The sequence below is a fragment of the Orcinus orca genome, chromosome 10, assembly GCF_937001465.1.
Source record: "Orcinus orca chromosome 10, mOrcOrc1.1, whole genome shotgun sequence".
NCBI classification, from domain to species: domain Eukaryota; kingdom Metazoa; phylum Chordata; class Mammalia; order Artiodactyla; family Delphinidae; genus Orcinus; species Orcinus orca.
In genome coordinates, this window is record NC_064568.1 from 74,358,652 (window position 1) to 74,379,368 (window position 20,717).

General features: G+C 41.1%; 2 protein-coding genes and 1 non-coding gene across 8 annotated transcripts in view; 2 read left to right on the forward strand and 1 right to left on the reverse strand.

The window, feature by feature from the left end:
• Positions 1–20,177, reverse strand: part of XPO5 (exportin 5) — a 48,200-nt gene extending 28,023 nt beyond the window's left edge. For 4 of the 5 annotated variants that reach the window (XR_004482199.2, XM_033423931.2, XM_033423929.2 and 1 more), the window contains exons 1-15: positions 19,875–20,177; positions 18,132–18,253; positions 17,126–17,198; positions 15,908–16,045; positions 15,328–15,510; positions 12,355–12,381; positions 11,626–11,811; positions 10,914–10,990; positions 7,781–7,880; positions 6,805–6,888; positions 6,067–6,192; positions 5,072–5,162; positions 3,305–3,433; positions 1,636–1,754; positions 396–551 (exon numbers count right to left, since the gene is read on the reverse strand). Coding sequence is in view for 4 of the 5 variants with exons in the window: in XM_033423931.2 (XP_033279822.1) it covers positions 396–551; positions 1,636–1,754; positions 3,305–3,433; positions 5,072–5,162; positions 6,067–6,192; positions 6,805–6,888; positions 7,781–7,880; positions 10,914–10,990; positions 11,626–11,811; positions 12,355–12,381; positions 15,328–15,510; positions 15,908–16,045; positions 17,126–17,198; positions 18,132–18,253; positions 19,875–19,979 (1,716 nt within the window). In the remaining variant the exon portion in view is untranslated. The remainder of the gene's footprint in view (positions 1–395; positions 552–1,635; positions 1,755–3,304; positions 3,434–5,071; positions 5,163–6,066; positions 6,193–6,804; positions 6,889–7,780; positions 7,881–10,913; positions 10,991–11,625; positions 11,812–12,354; positions 12,382–15,327; positions 15,511–15,907; positions 16,046–17,125; positions 17,199–18,131; positions 18,254–19,874) is intronic. The other variant, XM_033423930.2, reaches the window with a different exon arrangement.
• TRNAD-GUC (transfer RNA aspartic acid (anticodon GUC)) lies at positions 2,278–2,349 on the forward strand. Its single transcript has one exon. It is a non-coding gene; the product is annotated as a tRNA-Asp (tRNA).
• A 93-nt stretch (positions 20,178–20,270) lies between the features above and the next one.
• POLH (DNA polymerase eta) overlaps positions 20,271–20,717 on the forward strand; it is a 29,336-nt gene continuing 28,889 nt past the window's right edge. The window contains exon 1 of one of the 2 annotated variants that reach the window (XM_033423933.2): positions 20,271–20,565. The gene's annotated coding sequence lies outside the window, so the exon portion shown is untranslated. The remainder of the gene's footprint in view (positions 20,566–20,717) is intronic. The other variant, XM_004267548.4, reaches the window with a different exon arrangement.

Sequence of the window (20,717 nt, forward strand, 5' to 3'; positions counted from 1 at the left end):
CCAATATTCTCACTCAGGTGGTGCTTCACGTCTCACTAGTCACCTCAACTGGACTCCAAAACCTTTCCTCTTACAAATCACCTCCCAACCTGACAGCACACATTGATACCTCCTCCTTCAGGTACTCTTTTCCATCTCAGTGTACATGTCTACTAACTGCAATGCCACGTAGGTACCGCATCTGTCTATGTGCCTTTCTCCCCAAACAGAGAGGTAGTAAAGGACAAGGCATTCCTACTAGCATGGTGCCTGCTCCACATTAAGTACTGAGTAAATATCTGATAAATGAATAAAGAACTGTTTATTAGCTTGTCTCATATACTTACAAGAACAGTTACAAAAAATAATTAGCTTAGAAATGCCAAAATAAAGTTTACAAAGGAGAGGGAGTTTACCTTAGAGAAAACCTGGGGCAGGAACTCTGGTCTGTAGGTGACAAATGGAAAGAGTGCTGAGACATTAGTGAGGACACAGGACAGGATGAGGGGATCCTTGGTGTCAAAGTTCAGGACCATCTGCAATAGCTCTACTCCATCATTAATAGGAATTTCCTGTGATACAGACATGAAAAGGAGGTTGACATAACTGAAAACCACTTTTGCTAAATTTCCTTCACACTCTATATAAATATGGTTGTCACATATGGTTTTATATAGTGCTTCTTAACCCTTAAAATTCTAAGCATTACCCCATGTTATTAAAATTTTTCACAAATGATGCTGCCATTATTAGGGATGTAGCATTACCTACGACTAGAAATTGAACAAACTCAGAATGCCATCATTTCAAACTGAAGTGAATATAAAAACAGATGGAGTTAATGATCCTAAGATCTAATTTGTTAATAAGCCATTTATGAGAAAAAGCACTGTATTTCACTTATCTTCAAGGGACTTAGATTCTTTCTACAACTAACCTAGAATGAATTAAGACGAATTACCCCAAAATAAGTGATCCAATTATTTTTAATCTAATTAACACAGTTAATATAGTATATGCTGTTATCTGGTTTAATCAGATTATTCAGGAAAGAGGGACACAGATCAGCCATCATGAATATTCTGGTCAATTTGCCATCAATTGGCAGGTATCTCTTAGATTTTCCAATTCAAGGCTTCCATCACTGTCCTCCCTATAATAGTTACCCTACCTGTGGTTCACTGTACTATCAGGCTCATCTTATTATCCCCTAAAACGAATACTAAACACTGCGGGGCTTAAAGTCAGAGAGACCTAATTTGGGTCCCAGCTCTAATTATTAGCTATTTGACCTTGAGCATGTTATTTACCCTCTCTGAATCTCAGTTTCCTCTTCTGTAAGATGCACACTCACATATTTTCCTATCCCACTGCCAATTTTAAGAAGATCAAAACTGGGGACTTCCCTGGTGGCACAGTGGTTAAGACTCTGCGCTCCCAATGCAGGGGGCCCAGGTTCGACCCCTGTTCAGGGAACTAGATCCCAGATGCATGCTGCTACCAAGAGTTCGCATGCCACAACTAAGAAACCGGCGAGCCGCAACTATGGAGCCCGCCTGCTGCCACTAAGACCTGGCGCAACCAAATAAATAAATGAATAATAATTTTAAAAAGATCAAAATTATTATGCAATCAGCACAATAAACAATTACTTACTTCTTTATTTAATGTTCGAAACATCTGGTTGATCACACTTTCCAAAAAAAAGGTCATGGCTTCCCACTGCACAAATGAAGGTGAGAAGATGGAGCAGAGGCTGCCTTCTCCAGTTCCAGCTGCAGGGGAACAGGGTTTTAAAACACACACACACACACGCACGCACGCATGCACTTATAAACACTGTAGGATCACAGAAGACACAGAGACCACGGGGCTGTAGAAACCACTAGGTAATTTCACAGTTGAAGGAACAAGGTAATCTAACCCTCCTCAGCCTGGGAAAAGAAAAGGAAGCAGAAAGGGATCCCTATCCTGCCTCTACCTCTAAAAACAAACTGTCTAAATTCACCTTTGTGAGCCTTGTCTGTAAAGCCAGTTTAAGTACTGAATGAGAATATACATGTAAGCATCAAAACCAGTGCCTGGCCAATTGAGAAATATTAATTAATTTCCCCCCCCCTTTCATAATCTGTCCATGGGAATCTAAATAATTATGATATCTAAGACCATAAAGAATCTTTCCAACAAGGAATTGCTGTAAGATCCAAAATGCTGTTCACATCCAGTAGCCTCATGACAACTGCAAGGGCCCTGTGCAGAGAACTGTGCCACCCTCCAAGTTCACAAGTATCATCAAGTTCCCTGGTGGCCTAGTGGTTAGGATTTGGTGCTGTCACTGCCATGACCCAGGTTCGATCCCTGGTCAGGGAACTGAGATCCCGCAAGCCACATGGCACGACCAAAATATGAAAACAAAGAAAAGAAAAAGCCCCACAAGTATCATCAAAGCGCATCACTTAGACAGCAAGGCCCCCGCGAAACGAATTACAAATTACTTTTCTTGCTTCCATACAGTGCCCACATTTACTAGCTTCATCTTGGTACAACATATTTGGGCCTCTGCAAACCTTCAAGTTACTAGATACCAGGGACCTTTACAGTCAACTGTGAACACATAAAACTGAATGTTAAATCCCATGAATGTCAAGTAACTAGTGTACTTGGTAACTGACCATAGTGTGGACTTTTTCCAAAGCAGTGACTTACACCCTTTCCTTACAATCCTCTCACCCACTGCCTGCGTTAATAAGATGACAGACAGAAGATACAAAGCACTGAGAAGTTACCTAGCTTATGCTTTTGGGTAGAGGGGGGTTATTTTGATTTTAAATAAAGTGGCATTTCCCAAAGGCTCTGAGGGGGCTGAGCGATACGGGAAACCCCTGCACTGCTTGTTGTGCCCGACTAACAAGTCATTTTTTCCGAGTTTAAGAGAAATGCCATGCAAGAACTTGGTTGAAAAGCTTTAAAAAGTTAGGTCTAGACATGTTTGTTAGATGCTGCCTGAGGTGAAGTAATAAAATCAACAATAAACAATTGCTGACTCTGTTAGAAAAGAAAAATGAAGGCAAAACCGATAGGGTCATGGTTTTACCCTAATTTAAACAGAGTTAAAATCTGGTATTATATCTGCTTTCTCTGCCTGTACGTGCAAATGAAAAGGCTCACTCTCTAGGATGGAACTGGGCAGTGAGCAAAGCGGTTTTTGAACACTATTAGCATACTGTTTTGAAATGTGGCTCAGAGGTTTATTTCTATGTACAGTTTTGATACATAGAAATACTTCACTAATGTTCAGTTGGAAAAAGAACAAAAGAAGTCTTACAGTTCATGGATCCAGTATCAACAGAAGTTGAGAGTTGATACTTTAGCCACTCCCCAGCCATCTGGAAGCTAGTCTTGGGATCCAAGCGACATGCTAACCTCATTACTTCTCCTTGTTGAGCCCGAGAGGCTGCCAAGAGAAAGACATGAATCAATAACCGCATATAACAGATACTTAGTTAATGTTTATTCATTTATCCATCCCAGGAGGAAAACATTCAAGAGATTTTGTTTTGCAGACTTATGCTCTGAATCTAACAAATGTTCAGTAAAGCTTTGTTAACAAATCTAGCAATTTTCAAAACTAAATTCTAAGAAGCCACCATACCAGCTAGATGCTATAAGCGGCAAACCAAAAGTGGTCTCCCCTTTCTGTTGGAATTAAAAGGAGATCAGGCTGGTACAGATGTAAAATGGTATGGCTGCTGAAGAAAATGGTCTGGCAGCTCCTCAAAACATTAAACATGGAATTACCATATGATCTAGTAATTCTCTCCCTAGGCATATGCGCAAGAAAAACAAAAACATATGTCCACTCAAAAACTTGTACTGGGCTTCCCTGGTGGCGCAGTGGTTGAGAGTCCGCCTGCCGATGCAGGGGACATGGGTTCGAGCCCTGCTCCGGGAAGATCCCACGTGCTGCGGAGCGGCTAAGCCCGTGCACCACACCTACTGAGCCTGCACTCTACAGCCCGTGAGCCACAACTACTGAAGCCTGCGCTCCACAACAAAAGAAGCCACCGCAATGAGAAGCCCGCATACCACAATGAAGAGTAGCCCCCGCTTGCTGCAACTAGAGAAAGCCCGTGCACAGAAACAAAGACCCAACACAGCCAAAATAAATAATAAGTAAATAAATTTATTAAAAAAAAATAACAAAAAATCTTGTACCCAAATGTTATAATAGCATTATTCTTAATAGTCAAGATGTGGAAACAACTCAAGTATTTATCAACTTATCAATAGATGAATAAAATGTGGTATATCCATACAATGAAGTATTATTGGCAATAAAAAGAAATGAAGTACTGATACACACTACAACGTGGACGAATTTTTAAAACACTACGCTAAGAAAAAGAAGGCAGTTACCAAAGACAACACACTGTATGATTCCATTTATATGAAATGTTCGGAATAGGTGAAAGATAGAAATAGAAAGTAGATTAGTGCTTTTCCAGGGCTGAGCGGGATAAGGGGATTGGGAGATGACTGCTAATGGTTACAGGGTTTCTTGGGGTCATGAAGATATCCTAACATTGACTGTGGTTGTGGTTGTACAACTCTGAAAATACAAAAAAACCCCACTGTATTGAATGAACTGTATGACAAAGAAATTACATCAATAAAGTTGTTATTAAAAAAGGGGGGGGGAACCAAGTTACAGAAAACCCAGAACAGAATTAGGAATAGTGGGGTTTTCCTCTCTTTTTTAGAAAAAAGACCCATAATGTAAGATGGTATTTAATTCTAATATATGAATATAAAAAAAAATGAGAGTGCCTTACCTTATGTTACTATCTCTAAACTTCAATGTCCAAAGGTGGTGTATGTGTGTATATGTTTGTGGGGGTGTGTGTGTAAGAGATAAAACAATGCGTGGAATAAGTACAATCCCAGCACTCTCTGCAATGTGCAAATGGAGATTAAACAGGCTGCTGTCCAGACTTGGGACTCTTTAATACAGAACCTGAAGGGCCATGCACCATGACTCATAACACTAGATGCCATTCTGAGACTGGAAGAAATTCCAGGTCAATTCACTCACAGTTGAAGAAAGCATTGAAGTCCTCGTCGCTATCAAAATCAAATCGAGAGTATTCACAGCTAGGGCTGTCTGTTTTAGAAGGAAAGCCCATCTGGAAAGAGAAACATAATTGGGGAAGGGGGTGAGGGTTTTCATGAGATATATGATGATAAATAACTGCTTCTGGTCTACCCCTAAGTCTACAATTTGCTTCCAGCAGGAATAATCCTGGGAGTGGTAGAAAGAGAACGTTTTTTATTTGATACTCTCTTCCAGGTTCCTCAGGAAAAATTAAATTCTGGAATTAGTTTAAGGTCTTTGATTATAAAGATGTCCCAAAACAAAGTGCTGATACAGCTTGCAATAAGTAAAAGAATTGAAACAATTTGTCTTCTTAAATGCTGAACCCTGGAAATAAGCATGTAACTTTTTATGTTTCATTCAAAAAGTACTGAAGACCATGACGGCAGAGAACTAGAGGATGGTGTGCAACGTGCTAGGTGAATTCCTTGAGGAAATAAGGCAACCCTTGAATGGGTCCTATTCTCTGATTTTACAAATCAAGATGAAGCGTCTGTCAGCTGCAAGAGCCTTGAACAGATCTCAGTGTTCATAAGCAACTCTCTATTGAGGTAATGAGCAATCTGCTTCCATTCTCCCCTTCTCATTCACCTTCCTGACCCTCACTTGGCCTTCAGAAAGTCAGACATTACTTCCTCTTGGAATCTCCCTGACTCCACCATCCTTTCTATTTTTAACCTCTGAAAAGCAATGATCATATTGTATGGTCATGGTCACTGCTCTCATCCTATCACTCTTTTTCCTAGCACTTAGCCCAATGCTTGGCATATAAGTGCTCCAAAATATGAAAGAGTAGATATTTCTTCTTGAGGAATAAAAGACTAATATGCCCAAGGAAAGGATCTTAGTGACCAAGACAGGGCTGTCAATGATGCCATCTAAGTCTTATGATGTGTATTCCCCGACATTCCACGTTTTACATTTCCACTGCATACCTTGACCAAGTTAGTCATAGAAGCACGAAGATATTTTGGTATTATTGCTAATAGCAAAGGGTCACGGGATAGGATCTCATGCCGGAAGAGGGCTCCCCAAGTCATCTGAGTTGAAGAGCGCAAAAACTAAAGGGAAAAAAGAACTCAGTTTAAGGATTTGGGTTTTATATACCAAGACTATTACTTAGCTCAGCAATTATCCACTATATTTTTCCATGGAAATAAATATCTGTAATACTTTGAAACTGCCCATACTGTAGTACAGCAGAAATGACTGCTCACTATGGACCGTATGTTAATAAGACAGACTGGGTCACGTGCAATTCCCGGAGTATGAGCTGAATTCTACCACTTTCTGTTTTATGCAAGAAGTGATATAGGAACCTCAGGATGATATTACAAGGAAAATCTTGGACTGGATAAAATTAATTTTATAATAACACAATTAATCAGACTTTGTATTTAAAACGTCTTTAGTGGTAAATCACCTGGGACATACCTCATATCTGATTAAGCCTTATCAGAATGACACTACCTGAGGGGTAACTGCTGACCTAGACTGTAATGCTTAGCTCAGGAAGAAGACTCAGCAATTTTCTTAATGAAATGCTACTACAATTATTCCCTAGGATCTTAAGAGTCACATTTTATACTTCAGCTGCTAATTACTTCAGGCCATAGCACTTGATTTTAATTTACCTAACTAAAATTTTGAGAAGTCACCTCCATAAAGTTTACCTGACTTGGATGAGTTGTGAAAGCCAGAAAAGATTCCAGGTATTTTCCAAAGTTTGCTGGTGTTTCTACATCAGAATCCACACCCTGTAGGACAAAAAGACCACTACATTAACGATGTTGATGGGGAGGTCAGGGTAGAGAGTGGAGTAACAAATACTGACAACTTATACCCTCAAAAATTTCAGGTTTGAAAGGACTTTATACTTCCTTGTGGCCTAAGGCAGGCATCCTTTCAAGGGCTAAAACACAGGAAAGCTGTTTTACCTCCCTAACCATCATCATTAAAACCTATTCTGTGGTCAAATAGTAAAACAAGAATATTGATTTCAGAAATCCATGTATTTCTTCAGATCTACTCTAATCACATCTCTGTGACCTAACCTAGTAAATAACCACTTGACGGTACACATCTTATGTCTGAAGTTCCATCCTCTCTAGCCATTCAAGCCACCACAAAAAGGCATAACATCAAGCGCAAATGTCTGTACCAATATCCTTTTAACACATAAGTCTGAGTATTAAACATTACCCTAAAGACAGTTAATTCCAGGTCAATCGACTAAAGTTTTCTTTTATGATCTAATAATACATCCTTTAGATTTGGGAAAAATGTTCTTTATTCAAATCCATAATGTTTCATGACCTAATAGGACTTTAAAGGGTAATGCACTCGGCAGACTGAAGTTTTACAAGTACCAAAATGAACAGGAGTAGCAACATTGACTTTAGTCAGATGTTATAACAGATGGAATAACAGATGTCAATGTTTACTATTGACATTAATAATTGATTTGTTAAAAAAAATCTATATCATTCAAACTCAATTAAAATAATTTAATCTATAGAATTATAAGAAATGATCTGTAGGGAAATGCCCCCTCAGGCTAAAATCAACGGCATGTGTCACCCCTTACACAAATATAACTTTCTAAATCCTCTCCTCAAATGGCCCTGAAACTCTCCAGAAAGTGCTCACCAGCAATGCACACAGCTGATTGCCCAGTGCACACAACACCTGACAGAGTCTTTTCAGGAAGACATAGTGTTTTTCTACCAAGCCTCCTCCGTCAGCAGTCCTGAAGAGGAGAAAACAGTGTGATTAGCAGCACATCAAGAGCACCAAAGAGAGTCCCATGGAATGGAGCTGTATGTGGTCTATGCTCCAACATTCAAATTTCAGTTGATTATTAAAGTTAAAAAAAAAAAATCAAAAAACAAACCAACCCAAAAACCTCCAACCAAACACTGAAAGATCGATGAGGAATAGGGTTCAATGCCATCTCATCCTTCAAAAGACACACTAATTTGGGGTAATGCAGTCCTTGAGTACTTTGGGATAATATTGTAAACTCTGAGCATGACTCCACAAAGCAATATATATACTTATATGCATAAAAACTGCACAAAAAGACATTGGTTGATACTGAGGAAGGACTTAGAGAGATCTCTAGGGGAGCATGCAGTAATTCCTTACACCACTGACAAAATCAAAAGGACTATAATCAAGAGAATGAAAAGACAAGTGGCAGACTAGGAGAAAATATTTGCAAAAGACACATCTGATAAAAGACTGTTATCCAAAATATACAAGAACTCTTAAAACTCAGTAAGAAAAAAATCTGATTAAAAAATGGGCCAAAGACCTTAATAGACACCTCACTAATGAAGACACACAGATGGGAAATAAACATATGAAAACAAGCTCCACATCAAATGTCATCAGGGAATTGCAAATTAAAACGAGATAGCACTATACACCTATTAGAATAGCCAAAATCCAGAACACTGACAACACCAAATGCTGGTGAGGATGTGGAGCAACAGGAACTCTCATTCATTGTTGCTGGGAATGCAAAATGGTACAGCCCCTTTGGAAGACAGTTTGACAGTTTCTTACAAAATTAAACATACTCTTACCATATGATTTAGTAATCACACTCCTCGGTAATTACCCAAAGGAGCTGAACATACAAAAACCTACACACGGATGTTTATAGCAGTTTTATTCATAACTGCAAAAATTTGGAAGCAACCAAGACGTCCTTCAGTAAGTGAATGGATAAATGAACTTTGGTACATCCAGACAACAGAATATTATTCAGTGGTAAAAAGGAATGAGCTAACCAAGCCATGAAAAGACGTGTACGAACTATAAATGCATGATACTAAGTGAAAGGAAGCAATCTGAAAAGGTTACATACTATATGATTACAACTATACAACATTCTGGAAAAGGCAAAACTATGGAGAAAGTAAAAAGATCAGTGGTTGCCAGGAGTTTGGGTGGGAGAGGAGGGATAAACAGGCAGAGCACAGAGCATTTTTAGGGTAGTGAAAAACCTGTAAGATACTATTATGATGAATATATGTTATTACACGTTTGCTGAAACTCAGAGAACGTACCCATAAAATGTATAACAGCAAGGTTAACCCTAAGGTAAACTATGGCCTTTGGATGATTATGATGTGTCAATGTAAGTTCAACAGCTCTAACAAATGTACCACTCTGACAGGGGATGGCTATAATGGGGTAGGCTATGCATGCGTGGGGGCAGGGAATATATGGGAAATCTCTGTACCTTCCCCTGAATTTTGCTGTGAACCTTAATCTGCTCTAAAAAAACAAAATCTTTTTTTAAAGATGGTATTAAAAACGTAACTTGGTATCTCATTTCTCCAAGTCATTTAGTTCAGATCAGTAATCACTTATGTGCTATTTTAGAATGCAAATACCCCTTTAAATTAAAAAAAAGATTATTTGGTGGAAAAACCTGACCTACAATGATGTAGGACGATTTGCACTAACAAGAATTAATAAGGGGGCTTCCCGGGTGGCGCAGTGGTTGAGAGTCCGCCTGCTGATGCAGGGGACGCGGGTTTGTGCCCCGGTCCAGGAAGATCCCACATGCCGCAGAGTGGCTGGGCCCCGTGAGCCATGGCCGCTGAGCCTGCGCACCCGGAGCCTGTGCTCCGCAGCGGGAGAGGCCACAACAGTGAGAGACCCACGTACCACAAAAAAAAAAGAAAAGAATTAATAAGGACTGGTGTGGACAGCAGCCATATTAGCGTGTTCTGGAGGCGTGCAGTATAACATAAAAAGCATGGGCCTCAGGGTAAGAAAGTGATGTTGAAGGACAGCGTGGCATCATGGTTTCTGGTGCAGGCTCTGAAGTCTGAGTTTGAATCACAGCTTTACTAACCAGTACCAGTAGCACAAATGGAGATAGGCCACCTCAGTGTGAATGTCATAGTCTCAAGGAAACTAAGAAATGGGCCCTGAAAACAGTAACTACAGTGGCCACCCAAAAGATATGTTATTAATTTAATTAACAGGACTCCTTAAAAACAGACCTGTAGTATCCATAGGAAAAAGCCATCATAAAAGCTATGTTAGAATGGACAGTAAGAAATTTTAAGTAATACATCTGTGTCTCACATCTTTTCATTTGTCCCTGGCACCAAAAGTGAAGAAAGAGTATTGAAGAAAAATGGGTGCTGTGACAGTTTCAACTACTGTAATACACAGTTCTACCTGACTCCCTGGTAAGAAAAACATATCAGGAAATGCTTTAACATTTTTCAGAGCGATTAGAAGAAAATAAGCAGAAACCACTATTTCAGGACATAGAATGTTTTTACAGGATTTATACACATATTCCACACTGACCACATTGTTCCTGCTGCTTCCTAGAGCCTCAGCACTTCAGGCATTGATTACTTTGACAAGGAGAGAGGGAGGAGTGTCTCGAGTTCTGCAATCAAGGAAGGCCCTGGGACATACTCTGGTCAGATCAGAGCATTCTCTGGCCTAGTCACCAAGGCTACTAGGAGGCTCAGGGATCATCAAAAGCAGACAAAGAGAACCAAGGAGATGAGCTGTCTGGGGAGAATGTGGAAAACTGTGAATGTGAGTGGATGCTGAGTCAACAGCCACAACTTATTTCCAGCATAAGATCTTCAAAAAGGTGAAAAAGTCCCTTTAAGAGTGCCTGACTTTCCTATTAAAAACACAGTCAACTGACTGCCAACAGTCAAACAGGAACTTCAGATACATCCAAATGAGATACAAAAATGACAAAGAAATTAGAAAACGCATAGAAGATACTCACTGCGCAGCGGAGAGTATATAATGCATGGCAACATCTCCAAATAAGACCATCAAGGGCTTCCGGTCTTCCAACTTGCCCTAGACCCGATTTTGGGGAAACACAGGTAATAACCATGTTATTAAAAACCTCCAAGTACTAACAACTTCTATACCTATAAAATCAAATATACTGACTTCCTAATTTCTCACATAGCCCTGGGGCTAACTGAACACTGAAAAAAAACTCTTTAAATCCAAACCTGGATAAGACTTATATTTTAAAATGTGTTGGGCAATAATGATGATATGAAAGCAAAATAAATTACATCTGAAAATAACGTTCTTATGGAGAAGAGTCACAATCCCATTTGTTAGCCAAGGCAGCTATAAAGCCAGCAGAGTCACCTTCTACAATGCTTTGACGTAACACGATGTGAGTTTTAAACTTTAACATTACGCTTATATAGTTTCTTAAGCATGAAGTACCAAGATTCACAGCTCTTTCAAGAACCAAGTAGCCGTACAAATCTCTATATATCCTGACAATGGATTCCTAGGATATCGGCAAACTGTTGTCCAAAAGGTTGGAGGCAGGTAATTAAGTTGGTGTCAAGTAAAACAAAAAAACAAACAAAAAAACCCAAACCTTTAAATGTCTTTCACCACAACATAGAATTAAACACACATATGCATCACTCAGAGACTGTCAAAGTCAGTGTGAAGTGGTAACTTACTTTCCTGCTGACTGCAATGAGAAGACACTCAGCTGCTCCCAGCTGAAGTTCCTGTTCGTTCAGAAGCAGGCACAGCATCTCCAGGAGTTTACAGTTTTCAGCAGTAATGTGACTCATGGACACCCAGTCAATGTAGCCCGCTAGAGTATTCAGTGCTGCAATTCCTACTCGACAGTTTGCTTGGGCCTGCATGAAAAGAAGTAACTTTTAGCCATTAAGTCCTCATTAACAGACAAGAAAGCTGTGATTATACCCGAGCTCCTTCTACTTTCTAATTCTAAAAAGAAAAACAAACAATAAAATGTACTCATGCAACTGTTACTGATAGGCAACTCAAAGGTTTTCTTCTGATACACACACTTATCAAATGATGGCATTCTTGATGCCCATCAGTACAACTATATTGGCATGTGTGGCCATTTTACATCCTTCAACAAATCTCAGATATTATCATTTTAGCTCCCTTCCACCATAGCTCAGTGATCAAATAAACCAAGGCTGAGGGAATTCCCTGGCGGTCCTGTGATAGGACTTCTTGCTTTCACTGCTGAGAGCATGGGTCTGATCCCTGGTCGGGGAACTAAAGCTCCTACAAGCCGCACGGCACAGCCAAAAAAAGAAGCAAAACGAAAAAAAACCAAGGCCAAGGTCACCCTCCACTAGATATATGCATCCCTGTACCTGAAAGCCTCAAAGAAGCCTCCTTCCAACTCCACCAAGAGCTCTTACCTTTGACTCCTGAGAATTATCTGTCTTCTGAAAGAAAAGAAGTATAAGGATCTAAATGTTTTTAAAGAGCAAAAGGCTATGTAATAACTTTCCACCCCCATAATCTAGGCCCTTGAACAATGATTTTCCAATACTCAACTTTTAATCTTGGAAAAGAATACAACTTTACTAAGAATACAAAACTGATATTCTCCCAAAGAAGGACGGGTTATTTTAGTTTCAGCAATATGACAAAACCTACTAGAACATTAAGATCCACAAAGACAGTTTCAACGCACACAGTTTACAAAGAAATACAACTAACGGATGAACAATGAAGCAGGCTCAACATTGCTAGTGATGAAAGAAATATAGTTTAAATCAAAGTATTAGTATTTTTTCTATATTAAAATAGAGACAAATTATAACTAGCAAAGGTATACTGAAATGATGTAATGTTAATGGAAAAAAGCAAGAAACAAAATTAAAATGAGTACAATTTATGACCGTGTATGTAGGGACATAACTGTAGGAAAACCACAAACACAAAAATATTAAATGCTAAGTAGATCAAAATAATGTCTGTTCAGTAAATTATACAATTTATAATTTTACAAGCAGGAATAACAACTCCTGACGTACTTAAAAACTTACCACCATTAGCATCATAAAGGATTTGTTTTACAATTCCTTTTCTCGACTTTCAAAAAGTAATTTTTCTAACAAAGAACAAGTATTAAGCCCTCACCATCAGTGGTCAAAGAGCGGTGTTAATGGGGCAGAGATGAGTAGAACCCTCTCACCAGCATCTACTGATGCTGCCCAAGAAGGAAAGGGATCCAGGCAACAACAGCCAAGTCCAGCCTTCACCACCTCCTCCAACAAATCCTGCATTCCCATTCGGATCCTATCCTCCTGCCCCCTGGGACCAGTACAGGCGCCAGGTGATGGACAGGGAGAGTAAGCCTACTCATCCCATCCTTGTTTACCATTCAGCCTACTCCCTACGTGGGAAGGTGAAGGGATGGAAGCAGAGAAGGAACTATGAGGAAACTGAGAAGTTTCAGGTACAAGAGATGTCCCTTGGTGTGCTCTGGTCCTGGTAGCCTGGTTTAACAGATGGAGATAATGGACACCAAGGCTAAAGAAAAACACCAGCGGATGTATTTCTAACTTGTGTCAGACCATCATCAATCGGCCCTGCTCTGGCATGTTGGCTAGATTTCTAGGGCACTGAAGCATTCATAATTTGTTCATGTCTCTTAGGGATTAAATCTAGGGGAAAATGGAAAGAATACCTCTTTGGACTTCCCTGGTGGCACAGTGGTTAAGAATCTGCCTGCCAGTGCAGGGGACACGGGTTCAAGCCCTGGTCCGGGAAGATCCCACATGCCGCGAAGCAACTAAGCCCGGGCGCCACAACTACTGAGCCTGCACTCTAGAGCCCGCAAGCCACAACTACTGAGGTCCGCACGCCTAGAGCCCATGCTTTGCAACAAGAGAAGCCACCGCAATAAGAAGCCCGTGCACCGCAACAAAGAGTAGCCCCCACTCGCCGCAACTAGAGAAAGCCCGTGCAGCAACGAAGACCCAACGCGGCCAAAAAAAAAACCCAACCTCTTTCACCCTCAATACACATAGGTTTTTAAATGCAAATACTTTGATATTTTCTTTTGTAAAATCCCAGGGAGATATGTGGGGGGAAAGAGTCCATTCTGCTAAAAAGAATGGGGTGTGAATTCCACTATAATCATTTATTAGAGGATCTTCAATAATTATTCTCTGAAATTCAGTTTCCTCATCCATAATATGGAGACAATACTTTCTCTTAGGGTTGTTTTGAGGATTAAATAACATGTAAAGCAAGAAAAAGTATATAACCATTGTAAAGCAATTATACTCCAATAAAGATGTTAAAAAAAAAAAAGAAAAAGTATATAGCATATATTAGGTATTCATTGTGAGTTTCTCCCTACCCTGACACCAATAGTACCTTGTCATCATTTGTGTTAGTATCTAGTGCTTCCCTGAAAATAGACTTAAGGAAGATGTCAGGGGCAGAAAACCCCTGGCAACCCAAATTTTAATGATTTTTTTGTGTGTGACATAAGCATGTATGAGGATTCCAGATTAGGGTTCTGAAACCTCAATACTATTGACATTTTGGGTCAGAAAATTATTTTGGAAGACTGTTCTGGGCATTAGAGAATGTTTAGCATCGTGCCTGGCTACCCATTAGAGGCCAGTAGCAACCCCTAGTTGTGACAACCTGGGGGGCAAAATCGCCCCTCCTTTTGAGAACCATGGTACTAGATTAACTTTCACACAGCCTTCTTCTAAAGGCTCTCTGCTAAAACTGACAATGATTGGAAAGACAGTATCTGGTTTGCCTTTTTCTGCAGAAGAAAAACCTCATCAGGAAGAAATACCAGGAATCATGTAATCAAGATTAATAAAACTTGGCACAGTTTCCACTGCAAAAGGGACCAAGACTAAATGGGACATGGAAATTTAACAGGGATACTATCCTGACCTATCAGGAATCTGGGTTTCAAATATTAAGAATTAACCTACAGGGAGTTCCTTGGTGGTCTAGTGGTTAGGATTCGGTGCTTTCACTGCCATGACCCGGGTTCAATCCTTGGTCAGGGAACTGAGATCGCACAAGCTGCACGGCATGGCCAAAATTTTAAAAATAAATTAAACAACAAAAAAAGAAATTAATCTTCATTTTTATACTATTTTCTTAGGAATTTTCTTACTATAAAAGGAATTATTTTTTTCTGGTAGGTATGGAAACTCACTGAATTGAGCTTCTTAGAAAATTAATTCCAGTTTTTCCTGTCATCTTTGTTTCTTTTTTGCTTATAAAATAGCCGTTCCGTTTACTAAACTGAACACCCTAGTTTCTTGCTAAAGGATTAACTTTAAAAAACAAACAAACCCACTCATATTAGAAAACAGAACTTTAGGGAGGTGGTATTTATCCCTTACCACTTGTTGGTACTTGTTTACATTTTCTTGAAGTGTGTTAAGTAGAAAAGTGAAGATTCTTTCCATGTTCTGGGTTAACGTTTGCTGGATATCCCTTCGTCTTTGAGGGGGTAGCGTCTGAAAGGTCACTACGTCCTCTGCCAGTCGCAAAAGGATGAACATCACTAATTCTGTCTGTGTTTCCTATACCAATAGAGAGAAGGTAGTTAAATGAAACTGAAATATGTTTTTCATTATAAATATGACCAAAGGCTCTTTTCTGCTGACAAGACAAACAAACCAACCAAAAACACCCTGAAGAGCAAACAAAAACAAAAACCTGAATCGGGGCTTCCCTGGTGGCACAGTGGTTGAGAGTCCGCCTGCCGATGCAGGGGACACGGGTTCGTGCCCCGGTCCGGGAAGATCCCACATGCCGCGGAGCGGCTGGGCCCATGAGCCATGGCCGCTGAGCCTGCGCGTCCGGAGCCTGTGCTCCGCAACGGCAGAGGCCACAACAGTGAGAGGCCCGCGTACCGCAAAAGAAAACAAAAAAAAAAAATCAAAAAAACCCCTGAATTGATACAGCTGTACTACATACCCCTTGTTTGGAAAGAATGTCCAATTCTATTAGCATGTCAGGCCAGTGCTGTGGCCACTCCCGCTTGATCATTTCTACTACAATTCGAGACAGAACATCTTTAATATGGTTCTCCTCTTCCAAAATGTTCAGTGTTCCCTGAAAAAGAATAAGAGATATTAAGAGGTCTGCAAGCCTGAATTCAAGGGAAAAAATTGGGCTGTAAAAGTGTACGAAACTCATGAGCAGGCCTACTTTTAAACTAAACAGAATAAACAAACCTGTTCTCCATATCTGAGTCACCTGTCCTGAATTCTCACTAATCATCCTTCCCACTTAAAGCTTAACAGAGGGTTGCATCAGCTAATAAAAAGGCTGTCTCATGGAGCAAGGAAGACATCACTGCTCTTCTCCTTTACAAACTGAAGAGACTCTCATATTGATTGTTTTCATTTTGTAAGAGGGCCAGGGTGGAAAAGTATGGAAATAAGGAACACATGGAGAGGCTGATAAAGTGGGACAATAAGGAGTAACTGAATATTTTACCAATAGTTCTAGTATTAGAAGATACAGAAATACCATTACTGGGACTCTCTTCTGAAGTTTGATATCAAGACTAATGAATTATGACTTCTATCAAGTTTCCCCAGAATTAATAAAATACAAATCCTTAGCTAGCTAAGTTAATAATTTTGAAGGGAATTTTTTTTTTCTATTAACAACACTAGACTTTGGGGACGTAAAGGGGTGTGAATTCCCATTTTCATGCCCTTTGTGAAACAGAACATAAAAGGCTATGGATTCTAAACATGTTCAAAGTCATATTCTAACTCCTGAATCAAACTCATTCAGCATATTTTTTATTGCTAATATCATAAAGTAATTCACTTTAGAATAAAAGGAAACAAATAGCAAAGTGTAATCTAATTTAGAATTGATTAATCTAAGACTCTTACTCATTTGCTGAAAATGTTTAATCTCTCTGCCCTGTCTTCATAATTTTAAAAACAGAAGTCAACACATAAGGGATTAATTAAATCCAGTAAGAGAAACGTGATGAACTGTGATTTCTAGTGATGGTGGTTCTTTTTATCTTGAAGGTAACATTTAATATTATATAAAGCATGCTGTTTGACCTATGTAGAAGCAGTGAATTTTTACACAAATGCTACATTGGAAAAGTTACAGTTTGTCTAAACTACCTCGGAAACACAGGACTTCCAACCAACCATTCCTTACATTTGCAATCAGCTCCATGACACTGTTCTTCAGATAGACCTTCTCCAATCGAGACATGCTGTTCCACCGAAACCTGGCCACCAAAATGCATAAAGTCAACAGAACTAAATTAGAAGTCTTCTCTTCAGAACAGATTAGCTTTGATTCCTGTGTTAAAATAATGCTGGTGATTTCACTAAGAAACTATACTTTAGATTTTGGTATCCTTCAAAGAATGGACAGAAACAGTCCACATTTAACCAAAATGCTAACAGAAAAAAAGAGTTTTATATAGGCAGCAGTCCATTAATTAGAATCCACACAGGATCTGTGCACAGATGAGCTTTTCTCCTTGATTTTATTGACAGACCAAAAGCAAATATGTACCTGGGACAACTGCGAAAATGTAGCTGATTTTCAGAAGAAAATAGAATTTGAAAACACTAACTTCCTTTCTGAACTGGTTTCAGTTCAGTAATTCCCAAATTACTGGAAAGTAATAGCACAATTCCAGAAAAACTGTGGCTAAATCTTAAAAGCTGATGCTTCTGATAGGCACTGGGAGTAGGAGACTCAAGTTAGGAAGGGTTTTCAGTTATTCTCATATAATCTTGCTTAGAATTTGCCATTCACACTCAAACTTAAAAAAGAAAAGAAGAAAAGAAAAGAAATTAAAGGCGTGTTGCCTAATCAGAGATTCATTTACCTATACACTGCATTATTCTAAAAAAATCTGAGGTCTGCTGGCATATATTAGGAGCTCAATAAATGCTAGCTAAATGACTATGAGCTAATACTTGCAGAATGCTTAGTATGTACTATGCACTTTACACAGATGAAGAAACTTGAGAAAGGTTAAGTTCTGAATGAGAGCTCCCGTGAGGTTGTGATAACCTCTCAGGAATCATTCCTTTCTCCCTGGGCATTGCTCTTTTCTACTCACCTAAACAGTACCTCTATGAGTTATACACTAAATAAAGATTTGCTCTCTCACACACTTCAGTGGTAAGGTCCAAAAGCTCCTTACTTGACAACGTGTTCCAGGATCTGAAGGCCAAAATGTCTGACGATGGCAATTTGTGTTTTCTCAGCCAACCGCAAGCCACAAGGGACACATATAGGGCACTTTTCTTTAAACTCCTCACAAAACTGAAAAGAAGAAAAGTTAGTGTTTCCCTTAGGAGCCAAGAGAGAGTGTGGACTAAAAACAGAAAACTTCATCTTCAACTCCAACCTGAGCTATATATATATATATATTTTTTTTTTTTTTTGCGGTACGCGGGCGTCTCACTGTTGTGGCCTCTCCCATTGCGGAGCACAGGCTCCGGACGCGCAGGCTCAGTGGCCATGGCTCACGGGCCTAGCCGCTCCGCGGCATGTGGGATCTTCCCGGACCGGGGCACGAACCCGTGTCCCCTGCATCGGCAGGCGGACTCTCAACCACTGCGCCACCAGGGAAGCCCCTGAGCTATATTTTTAAGCGGCAAAATCTAGATCAATATTATATGAATAAAGAACTGATAAACATTCCTTTCACTTTGATAGTTCCAGATTTCCCATGCAATGGCCAATTAGTGTTAGAAAAAATAAATTTGACATAAATGAGTAAATTGTTAGAGATACACCCCTGAAGTATACAGGTAAAATGACAATTTCTAGGATTTGCTTTAAAAACCTTTGGTGGGGGGAGGGATAAAGCAAATGTGGTAAAATCTTTACAGCTGCTGAGTTCAGGTGATGGGTATACACAAGACCGTTGCAGTATTCTACTTTTGTGTCTATCTTTAATATTTCATAGTAAAAGAGAAACTAATAGAACCCAAATATTTCTGATTCCAAATCCTGTGGCATACATCTATACTCCAAGTGATGCTCACTCCACTTTATGAAGTTACATCTCTTAAAATACACACGGCACAAATATTTCTTCCTAGAGGTCATTTCTCACAGCCCACATACATTGTTTGATGGGGGAATAAACTCGAATTGTATTAGCATCCCCATTGGTTTTGTATTAGCATTCCCAAATTACACTACAAGAGTCAGTCCCGGTAGCAGAGCATCCGACACTCAAGAAAACTACTTTCAGGAAACCAAAAGACCCTTGTGAAAATGCAAAGTAAGTGGTAGAAGTTCATCTTTGCGCAAAGCCTAAGAATATCACACAATAAAAAACATGGAGGGGTGGGGTGAGAATTAGGCCAGAAATACCCAAGACACAGAAGTGGGTTATGGAGAGGTGTAAGGGTGTTAAGGGGCACTAGAGGGGCTGGAGCTCGGTTAGGGCGGGTCAGGAGTGGGTCGGCAAGGAAACGTTTAGTGCAGCGGAGACTATAAAGAATGTGGCCGGTGTTGGGGACGGGTTGGACATGGGCTGGACACGTGCGCCACGGGAAAGCGAGGGGATGCAGGGATGTGGGGTTTGAGGGAATAAAGTGGGTGCAGCAGGCTGTGGAGGGAGTCGTGGTACGGAGAAGAGCAAACAGAAGTGGCGAGGGGGGAGGAGAGGGCAGTGGGAAGTGGTGGTGAGATGAGACGGCCACAGAGAGCTAGGGACGACAGCGTCCCGGGAGAAGGGCAGGAGCGGCGAGCACAGAAGGCGGGGAGTGGGAAGAGGCGCGGAAAGCGGCGAGGGGAGGGCCCCCGGGGGGTGGGGACCGAGGTCCAGGGGCCGCGTGGGCGGGAGACGGCCAGGGTCTTGGGCTGCGCCGGTACTGCTGGGGCTGGGGGAGGGTCTCGGAGCAGGCCCGGGGCGACAGACTCCAGCTACCTTGAGGGCTTCTAGCCGGTAGCGCTGGGTGGAGCTGGGGTCCATCATGATCGTCACCGCTTTCACCAGCTGCTCGCACAGCGCGTTCACTTGATCCATCGACATGACTAGTGCCACGCGCCGCAAGCGCGCACAACGGACGTCCCGGAAGCACGAGGCACGGATCGCTCCGTTGGCGGGACCACACGCTGGTACCCGGCCGCGGCGGGCTTAAGGGGGACGGTGGGGAGCGGGAGGAGGAGCGCGAGCCGCAGAAGACCCAGCCGGGAAAAAGCCAGCGCTGCGCACGCGCCCGACCCTCCAGTACGCATGCGCCCGCGGAAGTGGCGACTTCCTTCTGACTGTTGCTCCTTGGTGGGCGGAGCGAGAGACTTAGGGGCCACGGTGCGCAGGCGCGTCAACGGCCCTCGGCGGCGCGCGCGGCGAATAACTGTCGGAAAGGCTGTGAGCAGATCTCGGTGGCTAAGGCTGGACCCGCCCGGCTGTGCCGGCTGCTGCCAGGGCGAGGATCGTCAGCGCGCTTAGGTCCTTTTCTCCGTCGTTGCCGGGAATAAATCTCTCTCGAAACCGACTGATCCGTTCCCGGAAAGGAGACGGATATTCAAGACCACTTCATCGTCCTTCCAGTGGACACCGAGTCCAGCATCGGTGGCGTCCGCTGGTGGCGGTTTTGCCAAGTGTTGTCACATTGGTAAGAGAATTTAGAACAGTTCTGTATCTCTGTTTTTAGACTTTTCATGTTGCCTTGGCTATTGGTTGTATAATATAGCAGTGACTGGGGACAACATTGGGCCGAAATTACATGAAATAGAAATACTTGCTCACAGAGAGAAAAGGCCCTGG